Source organism: Camelus dromedarius, chromosome 31, assembly GCF_036321535.1.
Source record: "Camelus dromedarius isolate mCamDro1 chromosome 31, mCamDro1.pat, whole genome shotgun sequence".
Classification (NCBI taxonomy): domain Eukaryota; kingdom Metazoa; phylum Chordata; class Mammalia; order Artiodactyla; family Camelidae; genus Camelus; species Camelus dromedarius.
The window spans coordinates 12,727,965-12,745,344 of NC_087466.1; the positions used below are offsets into that span (position 1 = coordinate 12,727,965).

General features: G+C 39.6%; 1 protein-coding gene across 2 annotated transcripts in view; it reads right to left on the reverse strand.

Annotated features, from left to right (window-relative positions):
* Positions 1-17,380, reverse strand: part of MED13L (mediator complex subunit 13L) — a 253,854-nt gene that overhangs the window by 27,851 nt on the left and 208,623 nt on the right. Inside the window, exons 10-17 of one of the 2 annotated variants that reach the window (XM_031442848.2) lie at positions 15,081-15,812; positions 14,200-14,428; positions 13,105-13,207; positions 12,664-12,788; positions 10,725-10,824; positions 5,484-5,701; positions 5,057-5,262; positions 633-1,570 (exon numbers count right to left, since the gene is read on the reverse strand). In XM_031442848.2, the coding sequence (XP_031298708.1) occupies positions 633-1,570; positions 5,057-5,262; positions 5,484-5,701; positions 10,725-10,824; positions 12,664-12,788; positions 13,105-13,207; positions 14,200-14,428; positions 15,081-15,812 (2,651 nt within the window). Of the gene's footprint in view, positions 1-632; positions 1,571-5,056; positions 5,263-5,483; positions 5,705-10,724; positions 10,825-12,663; positions 12,789-13,104; positions 13,208-14,199; positions 14,429-15,080; positions 15,813-17,380 lie in introns of both variants that reach the window. The other variant, XM_031442847.2, reaches the window with a different exon arrangement.

A 17,380-nucleotide genomic window follows, 5' to 3' on the forward strand; every position in this document is an offset into this window, starting at 1 on the left:
TAGATTAGAAAGTCCCTGAGGGCTGGTACCTTGTCTCTTTCAGTCACCATTTTATTCCCCAGGATACCTCACGGCACAGATAGCGAATGAGTGAGGAAAGGGAAGCTTGGCACTCTTATAGCTCAAGTTTTTAAGACAGTGACATGCCCCAGTAACCACAGCACGAAGTAAAATGTGATCAGTTACCAGAGACACAAAATACTGGGAAACCAGAGGAAGGAGAAAATACTCTGTAAATGGGCAGAAGGCACCATGGGAGAAGCATCACGGAAACTTGACCCAGAAGAACGGGCAGGCTTGAACGTGAAAAGGTGTGCAAAGTATCAGTTTGCATATTCTAGGTGACCTGATACTCAGCAGTCACAGGCTTCCAGTATGAGCTGCTTATGTGAATTAATAATACAAGAGAAAATTTTCATAAAATAATTAGTCTTCTCCAAAGATGTTTCAATATGAAACATTTCCCCATCCTTAAATTTAGGGTGATAACAAGATGGCTCTTAGTTTAGCTCTGTCTTTTTTTTAAAGAAATGAAATTTAAAATTTTGTCATGTTACAAAGCAAAGAAAGTCTGCAAGTTATCCTTGCACCATGATAACTTTCAAAGTACATCTGCCTTCTGGGAAACCTACCGTTGCTATGAGGCCAGGAGTGCACAGTGGCACTTCTCACCAGAGCTTCATCCACTTTGCCGCCTGTGGGATTATCCACGTACTGCCGGCCCTGCTCCAAGGCATTAAAGCATTCCGTCCAGTAATCATTATTATCTGCTTGCACCCGGTCGTAACTCCAGCTCATGCAGGGAAGAGTTTGGCGATTGTTAGAGGAAATGTAGTCCAGGAAGCTCAGTGAAGCAAAAGGTTGTGTATGCTGATTCTGCAGGAGGAGGAGAAGGCTTATTGGTGGCTCCTGGGATTTTCTGGCTCCTTCCATCTGAGGAAGGAAGGTGGTCTGACACATCATTAAGCGCCTCTCCGCAGCCTGACCAATATCAGAATTCTTCCCAAAAATATCCAACTCATCTTCCAGGAAGAGTCCCGAATTGTAGCCAAGTTTGCGATTCATGATCGCACTAAACCCACAGGTACAGCGGTACTGGTCCTCGTTGGAAGAATCAGGGATGTAAAGCCCGACATCCGCCCCTTTGATGTTCATGTTGCAGGCGCAGATGCAACAGCTGTCAAAGTTTCTGTCTTTAAAGATATTCATCACAGAATCGGAGAGAATCAGGGTGACATAGAGACTGTGGGCTTCAGGGATTGGCTGCATGGTGGCAGGCTCCACAGAGTTAAGGGGCCGTGTGGTAGAAGGGGTAGAGGCTGGTGACCCCTGATCGGTGCTGTCATATTTAACAGACCCTTGACCACTGGCAGTGCCCCCACCTCTGGGAGTTCTTGGGGTCCTGGGGGTCCGTGGTGTGGGGACAGAGAAGCGAGGGGTTGCTGGAGATGGCAGAACTCCTGCTCCGCTGTTGCTGGCTGGGGCAGCGCTGTTCAATGTCACCGGGGTGTTCATCTGTGGTGTGTTCAGATAGTCTGGATCAGCTAGGCTCCCGACACTAGGCACGTTACTGCAACAGACAGACGGCACCAAGTGAGACCAGGCGGCAGGACACAGGTGCTGGCAAACACACAAAATCACCCCAACCTGACCGGTGCATTTCTTATTTATGCTTGCTGTCACTGGCATATTCAGTTTTCTCTTAAAAAAAAAGATGAAAAGTGGTCAGTGCAGTGTGTGGAAAATCAAGAAGCGAGCTATGAAGAGGAACTCACTACAGCAATGTCCCTCTGCTTATTCCACATTTAAGCAACTCTCAATCTTTTGAGGGAAGTTTTACTATTTTTACAAGAAAATATGACTCTGGGTTTGGACACTGTAAGTTTGAAAACCTGTAACTACTAAACAGAACTTTAACACTTGAGTTCAGATGCCAAATTAGCTAGAAGACCATAGGATGAAATTTCGATCTAATTTGCAATTACATTTTTGTCATTTTTTGAAATTGAAAGTCTGCCAGTGTACTTGTTCTCTGAGGCTATAATCTATATAGGATTCTAAAATAGTTATACTCAAATGCACATGAAAATTTAACATTTTTTTAATTTTCAAAATGCAGTCCTATCTAGACTTACTAGCATTTTTAAAGTAATGAGTGACCATGAGGGGATTCTATTTTAGGAAACTCATTGGCCAGTACTATACCCACAATTAACACAAATATTACACATGCTGCTAAGAGGCCTTAGTATTAATTAGGCAGTTGCACAGAAGTACACCCTGCATCATAGTTGCCAGACTTCTAACAGATTTCTGTAGGGTGGTAGGCAATTCTAGTTCTTTTTTTGTTTGTTTTTCAACATGCTATAAATTATATAGCACAGTAATTTTTAGATTGATCACACTGTGCTGTTTTCTCATAAGCAGTGACTTCTATTTTGTTTTTTTGGGGGAGAGGTAATTAGAGTTTTTTTTTAGTGGAGGTACTAGGGACTGAACCCAGGATCTCATGCATGTTAAACACGTGCTCTGCCACTGAGCTATATACCCCTACTTCCCCATCATAAGCAGTGACTTCTTGGAATAGCCACATAGAAAACAAAATAGTATCTGCAATGTTCTGCCTTTACATTATTATTATTATTATAAAATTTTCTTGATACACATTCTTAAATGTACATGTAAAACATCATGAGACCATTCTTTCCAATTAGAAGGCAACAAAAGAAACAGATTTTTAATGCTTAAAATTCTTCTGAAATCTACTAATGTTGTGCTTAAACTAATGTTCTTCCAGTAAGCTACATATTCATTCACTTACAATTTAAAAGAATGTCATAAAGTAATGGCTTTTCAAATCATTTTCCTGTAATTTTAATTAGCTATGCCTAAACTATCAACCTGAAAATCCAAATCAGGCACTGTGAAAAAATGTTAAATCTGAGGCACAGTGATATCTTTGAGTACAGATAACAAATGACCCAGAAACTCTGATTAGCAATCACTGATATCTCAGAGACCAAAATACTAAGTATGTAATAATGATCTTTACTCTAATTGGATTCCTTTCAAATCTTCCTGTTCAACAAAACCCAAAAACTATTATGCAGTTCAGATCAGAAAAGGAACTATGGTGATTAACTGAAAACCTAAATAATTAAATTGCTCCCTAGGCAGTAAAAATGGTTTATCTTGTATAGTTAACTTGATTTTTTCCATTCAATAAAAGTGAAGTGAGGACCAATCCCAGGTTAGATGCTGGATATGCAACAGTGAAAAAGAGGAAGAAAAGTTAGCTCACAGCAAAAGTGCCAGGACTCGCAGTGCTAGTGTGCTGTGACAAAGCCAGGGGCCAGGGCGAGGGAGACCACAGCAAGAGGATTTCTAGAACCGTGCTGTCCAGGGAGGTAGCCACCAGCCCCATGTGCTGAATTTAAATTAACCTAAAAAACCCTAAAACTGCAGTCCTGGTCTCAACTAGGCACATTTCAAGTGGCACACAGCTACAACCTGGGGTAGCAGAGGTCACACTGGAAGATGCAGACACATCCCAGCAGGTTCTACTGCCAGTGCCAGTGTAGAATACCAGTAATTGAGGGGCAGTGATAGCAAACGATAGATTTAATAGATCCAAACAATGATCTAAATTACCTGTTACTGATACTATCATATGGCAAAGGTTACAGGTCACTTTTTTGAGGATCTTGTGTGTGCGGGAGATTGAGCTCTGGGAAGGTTCTGAAGCGGCTGCACCGTTTGCTGGTGGCGTGCTAACCCCTGCCTGGCTGTGCTGCACCTGTAAGCCAGGGCACCACCGGCGCAGAGATACGCCAAGCCCTCCCGTCCAGGGCGCTTCCGCGCACACGCGTTCCTGCTGCTGGTGAGCTGTGAGTCCCACCTAATTCCACAGGCATTAGTCCTCAGAGCCTTTCACAGTCTTGCATGGGAGGTGGGGCGACACAGCCCGTTTTAAAGAAGGGAAGACCCAGATAAAACAGCCATTTAAGGTCACAGAGACTAAACAAAAAAGGCAGGTATGACTCTATAGCTGAACGTCCCCAAGTCTAAGGTTCTTTTCAACCATTTCTGTCAGTTTTCTTTCCAATATGGACTTCACATACCCAAGCATAAACCCTGTTTATAATATTCAAGTTGATTTCGTCGAGATGATTTTTATATGAGGTCACAGAAAAGTAGCTACAGACTGGGTCTGGATCACAAACTTGTCTTAGCTCCTAAAATGTAACTCTGGATTAACTATCAACATTTTAAAAGAAAATTTACATTAAAAGCCCGATGTCAGCCTCCCACACTCCTGTCTGAACAATCACCGCGGCTGAGCAGCAAAGGCCCCTTTAAATGGGCGTATGCGACAGCTCATCAGTGACCCTGCCCACCGCACTGTCCCTCACAGTGACCCTGAGCATCAGCAGTGCCAAGTCTTTTGTTCTGTCCCGTCCATTTCATCCACAAATTGCTTACCTGGTCCTGATAGAAATTTGAGTTTGTGGTCTTCCATTTTATAGAATTTAATTATTTTATTAAGAAATTATTAATCAAAGGGGAGACAGATTCTACATCGATGAAATAAGAACTTTTTGGGGGACAGTATGAAATACGTCCAAGCTACGAAAATACATCCTTTTCCTTCCCTTGCTTCACAGCACCATTCTGTGCTGCTTTCTTACGTGGTGTGGGGTCAGTAACAGAGACACTATCATGTGAATACTTAATTTTAGAAGTATTTACCACCATCACCCCCAAAATATTACCCACTCCAATCTAGTGCTTGATTTGGGGACAATGATTTGACATTTAATGAGCACGAACACCATGGTTCTCTATACAAATAACGCCCTTACTTCTTCCACGTACATAAAATTCAGTTTAGAAAAATCATGACATTTTCAACACACAAAAATAAGCACAAAAACATGAATGACCAATAAAGGAAAGTTCCAAATGTGATGCTACTGTCATCATTTAACATGAATATTTAGTTAAGATAAAAGTCATTTTAACATGGCAGGTGACTAGACACAACCCCAGCACGTACTTGTAGCCGTCTCTAACGAAAGTGGCTGCAGGGGGCATGGGCAGTTGTTCGATTTTAGGAGGGATTGCCCACGAAGGCCGAAACAGACAGGCATCAGGAATCTTCAGAGGTAGCAGGCATTGGCTCGGCAACATCTTCAGTGGAGCAAACATGGAGGATCCCACGAAGGGTTGAAAAGTTGGAACTTTGTGCACATATGAAAAGTCCTGTGATGACAAAATGTAATTCAATATACCTCTTGTCCGATCAACAGAAAAATGCCAATGCCAAAATTTTAAACTAATCAAGACAATGTACCGAACATACCGAGTGGCCCACCTCATGATCTAGTTCAGAGAACTCTCAGTAAGTTATGCATACAGATAAAGACGCATATATCTGCCTGGAAACCACCCTGTCTCTGTATAATTAATATACTGGCAATTACCTTTATCTCCTCTGGCTTGGGACTTCCTAATCCGTCTTCCACTTCCATTTTGAATTCAGTGAGCTGTGCTGAAACCATGCTGACCATAGGGCTCTCCATCATGCCTAATGCTGTCACTGTCTCTGAACTGATTCCGTCTTTATAATTCATCACAGGAGAAAATGCAGGATGCTGTTCCAAAGAAGGAGGGGTGGGGAACATCCTTTGCAGGTCTGCAACTGCTAAAAAAAATAAAAATAAAAATAAAAAATTTCTTTTAACAGGCCCGACTTCTTTTAAAAAAAAAAAACACCCCAAAACCCCAGTTCATAGCCAGGTACCTGATTTGGCATCAGAAATAAGTTAACTGAATGGTTGGTCATATCAGTTACATAATAGAATATTAATAATGGAAGTCTCGAGAAGAAGGCCATCGGCAGAAAATTACTCTTTCTGGAACTTTATCACTATCTTCTTGATGCTTTATAATTTGGCTTCACATTAATTAAGTGAATAAAGTCCACATAAGATACTTTTTTTTTCTTTCAACAACTGATTTCCCTGGAAAAATCTAAGGAGATGAACTAAGTAGAAGCTGGAAGCAATTTGATGAAATAATCACTTTATTAAAATAAACTTCTATCCCTGCTTACAAGTATGTATGAAATATTTCAGAATTATGTAACAAATGCTACACAGAAAATTTTAATGGAAAACCCATTAGGCATTTTATATCACAGAAAACAAGAATTGTTCAGAGTCAGAATGCTGGTTTACATGTAGTAGGATTACTCAGCTAGTTTGATAAATCCACTATACTCACTGCTTTTTTGGGAAACAGTCCCATACTCTTTTCAAATTGATATTAAAACGAAACTTCATTGTTAGGATTAATAATCCTATCCAAAACCAGAAGACAATTTAGTGAAAATCAACTGAGGAAAAAAGGTATCTTTTAAGAAATACTCAGAATAGTGATTCTCAACCTTTAAAACAAACACTGTTACATACCTGAGGTTAACCATCATCAACAGGGCTCATTAAGGCACTAATTCTCACAGCAGGAACGGACAGAGTGAAATGCAAGCTGTGACTGTGATTAGGGAACCTGGCCACTAGGAGGTGTCCTGTACAGCAAATTTATTTAAACATTTGGAGCCCAAGTTTAAATCAGTGATTTGGAATCACATCCCTTGTCTCAATTTCCAACTATATTGCTCTTTCTAGCAACTTCAACATTTAAAAAGGTAAACAGTAACCACTAAATGGACTAAGATACGATTTCCAGCTCTGAATCAGAACTCAACAGAGTGCAAGTGCGTCCTGCTCTGACCAGGTCAGAGTAAGGCAAGGCCAAAAGGCAGCAGCAGCGGCCTGGGCTCACAGCCGGGCGCTCCCAGCACAGCGCTGCGGTGGGCGGGCCACTTCCTCCCTCAGGGCCTCAGGGCCTCAGTTCCTTCATCTAAAACGGAAGCCTTGACCAGGACGTGTGATTCCCACCAGGCTCTCTTTCTTTCCTTTGTTTACGGGGGGAGGGGAGAGCCTCTACCATACAGAGGCAGAGAGGTGAGAACCTCTTGGATTAGATGATTTTTTACCTTATATCCTAGTTAAACAATTACATAATCCAGAATACATTGCCCTCTCTTGGCCTCCGGTGTTTATCTGTAAAACAAGGGGAGGACAAGGCCAGCAGACAGGGTTTCAGATCTAAACTTTCATTTCCAATAGAGAAGCTCCGCTTCTATTTATTTCCTATAATTGGATTCTGTGTAAGATGTCGTTAGTAAAAATGGTACCTGCTACTGCTAAGAAAAAGAAAAGAAAAAGAAAAAGAAAAAGAAAAAGAAAAAGAAAACCTAAGCCCCCAAGTTGACCTTCAAGGCACCTTCTTGCTGTGACAGTATTGTACCATTAAGGAGCACAGAGCTAGGGATACAAGCCAAGCCAGAAACTACCACAGAACTACTGGACGTACTACGTAACTGGTACGTCCCGAGGCTGAAAAACAGGTCTTCAGATGTAGCAGCAACTAGATCAGTAAGTTTTCTTCAAAACAAGCTTAAAGACTTCAATATAGTTAGCTTACACTTGAAATACACTCATCACCTTTAACTTTTATAGTCCCTGTTCCTTTTTCCAAGCCAAAGAGCAGCTACTGGTCAATTTTAATATAAAATTAATTTTAAGTGGAGCATTTTAAACTGTAAGTCTGCTTCATAGGATCGGCAAACTCATATCACACTATAGATCTTAACTAACAAAGTAGGTATTTGGAAAATAATGAAACTACATAAATTCACTTTGAATTAACATGATAGTGAACGTAGACTAGCTTTTCCTTCACTTAAGTATTCTGGCTCTGGTACAAAACTTTGCCCTAAAATTAGTTTATTAAATTAGTCTTTAAATTTTCTCTAAGAAATGAAATAAAGGGATTTTTCCACTTAGGGATACTCAACTTTTTTGATGCTACATAACAGTGTTACATTATCTGAGGTTTCAAAGCTTCAGCCACCTTGATCATTTTTATCAAAGGTAAAAAATAACAAAAAAAGTATGGATAAAATGAGATTCCACCTGCCAGAGATTCACATTAAAAAGTGGTCTTCACCATTCTATTATCAGGTATTCTTCAGGAGTTAACCTCTCTAGCTTTAATTCCTTCATCTGCAAAATGGGAATAATATCTACCTCACATTGTTTTGGTGCATGTTAAATGACATAATGTATGCACAGAAGTGAACACTTTGCCAAGTACACCTAAACACTCAGAAACTGATGAGAGTCAGCAATAACCGGGCCTCCCTCCCAATGCTAGTTAGATTAGAAAAAGATGGAAATGCTGTTAAGTCACAGGGAATTTCTGAAGAGATGACCCTAAAGAAATTGTGAGGGAAAAAAACCTGGGAACTGGACTCAAAGTGGGCAAGGCAGAAAGAAAACAGAAACCCACAGAAACATCACGGTCCTCCAGAAAGTAGACTGTTCCACTTACTTGCACCCTGCCTATTCTCAAGACCCACTACACCTGCGCAGGAACTCACCATTAAGGACACTGTTTCCCACCCTGTACTTCGAGTATTTATGCACAACGCTTCCAACAGAAGCATCATCACTTTCTCAGTCAACTTCTTGGTTTTCTTCCCCCCCCAGAGCACCTAGCAAAGTCCCTGACAAACGGTATGTTTTCTTGTAGAATAAAATGAAGCCAACTCAAAAGTCCAACTCATTCATTTTGCCTCCTCAAAGACTCATACTTCAACTGAACATGCTTTTCAAAGACAAAAATTCATAATCAGCTGATTAATAATAAAACCTAAGAGAAACACTTGTGTTTTTATCAATATAACACATATGCCCTTAACACAGTCTTAATGCTGAATTAAACCTCACTGTTATTGTGTGTTGTGGTCTCCATTATTACATTCACAAATGAGTAATTACGGACCTGTGCTATCCAACACAGCATCCCCTAGCCATATGTGGCTGTGGAGCATTCAAAACAGGGCTCATCCAACCTGAGGTGTGCTGCGTGTATACAATATACCCTACATTCCAAACAGTTGGTACGAAAAAGGAATGTAAAGTATCTCAATATTTTTATGCTGCCTACATATAAAAATGACAATGTTTTGGATACACTGAGTTAACTAAAGTATATTCTTATAATTAATTTCACATGGTTCTTTTTACTTTCTTAAACTGTTAGAAAACTTAAAATTACTTATGTGGCTCTCAGTGGTGGCTCACCTTGCACCCCCGTTGGATGGTGCTACTCCAGACATGGAATGTTTATGTCTGTCAGTCCACTTCAGCGTACACTAAGCTACTGCAGAGATGAGAGCTTCCTGCCATGCTACTTTCATTGTCATGTCTTGGGAGGAAATATTACGTATACGTCCCCGTACACACATTTATACACACATACTTAGACACGTTAAAAAGATCCTCTTGAATCCTGTGTATCTGTATTTTCCTCATGTTAATATTTTTGCTGTATTTCAGATTCATTAATTCATATAACCTGTACTTTATAACAAAATTTTGAGTAGCTTCTTTTTGAAAAAATTCCTTTCTGAATAAAATGAGAGAAAGAAGAGAGCACACCATATACTTTACTAGGCAATGACATTAACTAGCAGGATGGCTTCTGAGTGAATAATCTTGGACAAGTTATCAGGACATTCTAACACTTAACATCACTATGTATCACTTAATGTCAAAAAAAAAAAAAAAAAAGCAGGAGTAACTGGTTCAATACAAGGGGAAAATTTATTCATCTGACCTATTCCAAATGACTCTACTTTAATAATGTTTCTTTTAATCTGTGAGTTTCATGTTTGTAAAATTCTGCAGTGCAGAGTAATAAAAAAAGAAAAATGTTTAATTAAAAAAACCACAGAAACTGGCTGGCTATCATTATTCATTTTCATACATGTCATGCTTGAGAAAGCTTTGCATATTTTAAAAAGCTATGGATCCACTAAAGCTGTCAAAATCCAATCTCTGTATACTTCACACTTCTACATTTGAGTAAATCAGTACTACATTTATAGGTTCATAAAACTTTTTGACTCATCCCTATGACATGGTGGTTTTTCCCCTCAATTTGTTCTCATTACCAGCTGAAGTTAATGAGAAGGTATTAAAGAATGATTTGCAATGGAATTATGTTTCTGCTTCAGAGTATCCATATAAGCTACTCTGACTTTCTTTTCTCTTGTAGAATAATGTTTCTTAGGGTAAAGAATAACTAGAAAAAAAAAGTTTCTCCTCTTATCTGCATACATAGTAAAAACTTGTTGCTTTTTTAAGGAAACATAAAAACTTCAGAATGAATTGGAAAAAGGACCATAGAAAACAAATATTCATTATCCTGTGTGAATTAAATTTATGAAAATTGAAACATTTTACACAAGCTCTTACAGCTTTAATATCGCTCTGAAAAACCCCCGTGCAGCATGTATCCTACTAGGAAAGGGTTATTTGAAAAAAAAACCTAAAGCATGTTTTTCCATATTTTAAACCATAAAAATTAATTCTTATTTTGAAAAGGAATTCAAATTTAAATGGTCTCTTAGCTGCCTGCCACCTTAGGAACACTAATTTATATAAGTTTTAATTCATAGTTGGTATTCTGTTAAAAAGATTAAAAAAAAAAAAAAAAAGGAGGGGAATCTCAGTTAAGGCACCACTGAGTATGAGAACATTATATATTAGCTGTAAGTACTGAGCCGAAGCTCAATCTCCCTTTCTTACTTGGTGGGTAAGGAACAGCAGCTCTTCCATCCTTCCCAAGAGGTCGGTCTTCTGTCCCAACCGTAGGCATTTTTGACGAGCGCAGTGCAGGCGACACAGCCTAAGAACAGATTATTATTATTAACACAGAAGAACGCATTTGCATGCAAGTAGGGCAGCAGGCAAGTATGTCTTAGAGTGTATGCCTATTGGTATTTTAAAATAAAGATGCTTCCTTAGTGTTCGCCAGGTGAACTTCTAGAAACACCAGCAGACAGTGACATCAAAGAGACAGTTACAACCTTATTAAGTATGAGAAACTGAGTGACTGAGTCTTTTCAGGGATCTGGTGAGGGCAGACTGTGCCATCAAAGCAGAGCTGGCAGATCCTCCTTCCTTCCCAGGTCATTAGGGAAGCAGTTTTAGGGACACAATAATTACATTAGGGTGGTGCCTCCGAGTAGTAATTGGCTATCAGTCTGGTTTTCCTTCTGTTTGGAAGCAGGCAGCTAAAAGAGATGACCTCAAGTCCTCTCAAGCTAAATATTCTTTTATTTTTCACCACATATATATATGTACATATGTATGTATCTCCTAATTTTATTTCTAAAGTTACTGTTTATCTGCATAAAAAAAACCAAAACCTTGTCTCACACAGGAAAGCTTTTTTCTTTGACTTACTATTCAAAACAAATTAAGACTCTTAATAGGCAAGATTATCTTTAAGAGAGCAAATGAACTGGTGGCAAAACAAAATAAAGTGGAAAAAAAAAGATTCTCAGAAATAGAAAGCCCTTTATTTATGCATAATTATTCAATGTCATAGATCTGAGATGTAAAATTAAATTTAAAGACTTGTGAGATGAACGCTTGGACAACAGCCTCCCAATGCCAGTCACTAATAAGATGAATTAGCAAAATGACCCTACGGGTAAACTGCTCCTTTGATTAAATGTCAGACTAGAAATCAGAGTAAAGTAGAAACAATCATTTCAGAGAAATGAAAATTAGATTAAAAATGTCCAATTCTCCCTGGCACAGTAACATTACTAAGAACATATTCAAAAAAAAAAAGTAAACATTTCTTCTCTTAGTCCACCAGTAATTCACAGCTCACACAGAGAGTAAGCAGAATGACTCAGAGGCTAGACAGCAACCACTAGGGATGACGGCTGTGAACCGTAACTTGCTTTTTCCTTTTCTCACATCTCTACTTCTTTTTGACTCCTTTACCGTCTTCCCACCATCACCAAAGCATCTAAACTACCCTCAAGATCATTAAAACCAATCCTAGGTGATGCATGGCTTTATGGAGACAGTCAAGTTCAAAAAGGATCTCCAGTGCAAATAGTACTCCTGCTTTGTGTGTATCAGACTGATGGGAAACGGCACTCACTTCTACCAGGTCCGTTCCACACTCGCCAGCCTTCAGACGAACACGTGACCAGTGGAGTTTGAAGTTCAAAGCCTTAAGGATGGCCCAGACCCTTCCTAGCCCCATCAATCTTTACTGTTTAGGAAACAGATGCATGGTTTGCTCACTGTCCCTCAAAGCCCATCTAGTTCATTCTTGTTGCTTAACCAAGGCTCATTCCAAGCTCAAACTAACATCCCATCCCTGCGTCTCACTGATCCAGTCTTTCCACATTTAATGTCAGTTCCATTCTTCAAGGCCATTATGATCGCCTCATCTTCTAAGAAATTATAATACTAATGGTGTACAGTATCTGTTAATCAGTTACATTTTATTTAAAATGATAATGAGTTTTAGACGTCTGATTCCTACCTAACTTTCAAGCTATTACTTAAACACTGCTTGCTTGTCACTCTGTCCTAGGTGCAGTGCACCGTCTTTAGAGTCAGGTCAATTAGAGCACTTGCAGGAGGAAGTATACTGCAACAGTGATACCCATCTGCCCATTTAAGTGATTTTTCGTTTGTGTAGCTATGGCAGACTCACCCCAAGTTCGTCATCATCAGAATTATCAAAGATGTTGTCTAAGTCATGAAGGGAAGGTGCCAAATCTGTCACTTGAGTAAGGCTACTGGAGCCAGCTCTGCCAGCAGCATTATCCTGCCGGACATCTGTGGGGAAGGAGGCAAAAGGCACAGAATGAGCAACTTGGTCAAGAGAGAAGGAGTGAGGAGAGGACACAGATCTTTATGAGCAAGCCCTGCCTGTGAATTGTTTCCCTATGTTTTCAGTTAAATTTAGAGACAATTATTGCCAAATATGTTTATCAGTTTTGAAAGGAACTGAAAAACAGACTATGAAAAATATATTAAAGATGAGATCAAATTATTGCTATCACAATAAGAAAATAATTTTAAATAGAGAGGCATCTCCCTTGCATTTTATTTTAGCAACAATCCAAGTGAGGCAAATAATCATGGTACACACCTGTTTTAGTAGAACTGAAAAGGGACATGGCATTTTTCCCTTCAGGCACCGGCGTGGAATGACCTGGTGTAGTGACATCCTTGGTACCAAATCCATCCTCTGACTGTATAATAAATTCAGCCAAACAAAACACATGAACACCAACCCAAAGTGTGGAATATGAGGGAGAACACAAAGAATTAGAGGGTAGAATGGAACTTGTTATGAGCACAAGTATGATAAACCATGGTCTATGCAACCAAAGGAAATAAAAGATATGTCCTTTCCCCTGAATTTAAACTGAACCAAATACTACCACACTTTCCCTTTAATCTGAGTCAGTCAGGGTTTCGTGCCTAAACAGTACTGGTGGTGTTTGATTACAGGCCTGTAATGTGTTAAAAGCTGCCTTTAATATAACATTTTGGATGGTGAACTATGGTTCAAGATTTCTGGGTCTAGACAGAACTTTGTAAAGGAATCTGAGAAGCATTCTCCTAAACTATACTAGCCTCTTGCAACTGTCTTATTTCCTCTATTCTTAAGAATACCTCTTTAAATGGCCCAGTATTTTAGAATGTTTTAAAATTTAAAGCTAAAGACAGCAGACACCCCCAGTACTCATTTTTATGACAATGAAACTAGTAAAATTAATACTGACACAGTCTTGGAGTAGGGCTGACATTAATTCGGAGAGATATATAGGTAAAGCGCTTGGCAAAGTAAACACAGTGAGCGCTCAGTAAACACTAGATATAGTTACCAACATTTTTTCTTTACATTTTGGGCATTTTGGAATAATAATTTAAAAAGAAGTAAGTAGGGAGCATAGGCCAACAAGAATTAGCATATGAGAGGAAACATGCACTGTACAAGCTATAGCCTGGAAAATATGAGGCTTCGCTTATGTTCAGCTGACTTTTAAACAAAGGTGAGCCATGACATAAAAAGGAACAATACGCTGTTCGATACAATAGTACCAAGAGCATGAATATGGGGACAGAGCAATCAGGCAAGACTATCTCAAACAATCTGCCTCCAAGTCTTCCCACGTGTGTTGTACTGACACAGACTGAAACCCACACCAGGCTGGACTCCATCTATGTTTAATGGTACCTTATTCTTTTTCAGGGAATCTTTCTCTGTCCCTTGTTTGCATTTCTTGTTTGCTGTAAAGATGTATTTTATGTCACCGTCCTCAAAGGTATATGGGTCATTGACTTCGCCCAAACTGTCTCCAGGTTGTTGTGATAGAGGCATCGTCGGATCGAGGAAGTGGAGTGGCTGCATCTGGGGCTGCTTGTCTTGCCAGATTTTAAACCGTTTGTTAGGTTGTGCTAAGAGTCTGAAAGGGAAAATAAATGACAATTTAAGCAAGATAAAGTAAAAAGGTTACACTTTTAAAAAAGCAACATTTACAATTTAAAGCACTTGTAAAGCTTAAACTAAACATTAACAAAAAACCCTGAAAATTCACCTACAAGTGAATTTTAGAGATTATAGTCACAATTAAATAAAACTTAGTAGATTCTGTCAAGAACATAGGCTTTTGTCTCTGATTCCATGGATTCCACTTTAGAGCACAGATGGACTCTGAAGACAAACTGTCCAAGTTCAAATTCCATCTGTGTCATTTACTAACTGCATGACCCTAGTTTCTTTCTCAGCTATGAAATTAAGGTAGTAATGCAGTTGTGGTAAAGATTAAACGAGATAATCTATGTAAACTGTTTAGAATAATGGGTAGATCAGAAAGCACTCTGAAACCTTTATATGCCAGCATTTAAATAATGACATGTGTTAAACCTCATGACAAAGCACTTGACTTTTAAACATTTTCCAAATGTAGAGTCTAGAATGGTGAACAAAAGCCTCTTTCATTTTGGATCTGAAGTTGTAGCAGGGACAAAAGACAAGGGAAGCCCCTGACCCTTGGGAACCTACAACCCTGGCCTCCCGGTGGGCGATCAGGTGGATGGTGCAGAGAGTCGCCTTACCTTTGCAACGCAGTGCTCTCTGAGTTTACCTCCATTTTGGCATCACATCTCTCACCCTGGAGCTCTGGAGGCCGGAACTCAGCATCGTCAATGGATGGGAGATGGTAACTATGCCACCACTTCTCTGATGACTCGGGGTTTGAGGGCCTAATCCCACAATATAAGGCGGTCTCACTGACCTCTGCCATCAGAGGCAGTCTTTGGCCTACGAGGACAGTTCTGTCGTCCAGGCTAGACAACTGCTGGAGTTCTAGCCCGTTTCCATAGAGGGCTGGGTTCACAGGGACAGATGGTGGGTCCAGACTCTCTGTTTCCTGACCTCGTGGCTGAGGGCTGAGTGTTGGCGGCAGAGGGGAAATAGGGGAATGAGGTGAATCCATAGGATTCAGATTCATTTGCTTGCTTGTATTTCTGGAAGGCACAGCCATTTGCTTATCATACTTCCTACTGCTAGACACCTCTAAGGAGGAGTCTATCCCTGCCAACCCCAGCTTCTGCCCTGGTGTGTCTTGTTCCATGCATAACTCTTCGGCCACAGAGGGCCTGTGGTGAAATGGTATCAAGGGTCTCTTTTGCAACTTGTCTCCTTTCTCTTGTCTTTCTGTCGTTTTGTGCTTAGAAGAAGCAGGAGGTGGTAAAGATGAAGATGATGATGGTCCTGCACTGAACCCTGGTTGTGATACTGTGGGAGGTCGACTGGGTCCTACTGCACAACGTTTTAAAAGTTTATGCCTGAAATAAGAATTCAAATAAGTCAGTAAATAACTCAGATGAAAATAACCTCATTTTTCTATTACCAAAGAGATGCCTCTGACAAGGTTATGTCTTTTAAAGTACACATTATGTGTGTTAATACATCAAAATGGACTCCAGGTGTTAAATACATTCATCATGACAAAAAATTGCAACACACCCTGAGAGAAAATGATGAACTCATCACACACAAGTTAAGCAGATAAAAGAGCAAATTAAGAAATATCAATTAATATACTGCTAAACTCTACAAACATACTAATTTGAAAAATCCCCAAATCTTTCAAATTTGGGGGGGGGGCCCTCAGGTAATTTCTTCATACTGCATTTTAAAACCAAGAGTAAAGACATCATCTGCCAAGAAGAGAACCCAAAAACACTTCCAATTTCTATTTTACCACACTCTACTAACTCTAGTATACAGTGGTTTATAAACGCTTACAGTGCTATAAATCAAGAGTAAGACAACTATGTAACTCTCCTGCAAAGTGTGAAACTAAGAAAAGAAGGCTCAATCCTAAGAATATTTAACAGGATAAATACACTAGGATCTTTACATGCCACTATTATCTAAGAAAGAAGGGATAAAGGACAATTTTGGATCTTTCAGAAACATGTTAAAATGAGGCAGAAATAAAGAGGCTATAAGTCAATATTAGAACAACACACACACAAATGCATTTGTACTATCTAAGCAGGAACAGCAAGTCTGCTCACGTCCTAACACGCGTCTTGGCAAGCGTGGGTGTGAGAAACTGCTCAGTAAGGCCTACTAGCTTTACTCTGTGCAAAAGAGTTATACAGCAGGTCGGCCAGTTCCTCCCAATATATAAATCATTCCCAGCAAAAAATGTAAGCTCTCCTGCCGGTGTAGCAGTAACTCTCTGAGGCCACTAGGGTGGGATTAAATTACTGCTGCATTGCACTGAACGATGCCCTAGTGGGCAGTAAAACGGATTTGTGTGGCATAATGGGATGGTTTAGTGGGACAGCAGGATGGCCACCCTGCCCCATAAGGCCATTAAATAGTGTGAGGAGTGGACCATTCCACAGTGGGTTTGGTAATCCCGCAGTAGATAATCTGAAAACACTCTTGCCAAAGTCTTCGCCACTCTTTAAAAAAAAAAAAAAGTCCTGACACTGAAGAAGGTTGCCTATGCATAAGGCTATTGTCAATAAAGCAAAAATTGGGCTTTAAATCTCCAGGGCAAAGTACCACAGTAAGAGATGAAATGTCTCATCTGAAACTATCTCAATTATATCTTCTCAGGGTACTTATTTTAAGATCTAAGCTCTAAAAATCTTTACATAAAACTTTTTGATTTGGATTTTCTCAAGAAAGTATTTAACTACACTAGTCCTTTGATGGATATTTTATGGCAGCCTCTTTAGTGTAAGGACCTTTTGCAAAGTGGATAATCTTATGAAGCCACTTTTCTATTGCATTTAATGACTCAGCTACATTGTGGAATGGTTAGAATTAGGGATACACCAGTAAGTAACAGACCATCACTGCATATCTGTGAACAGGTAAGGGACCTTGCTGA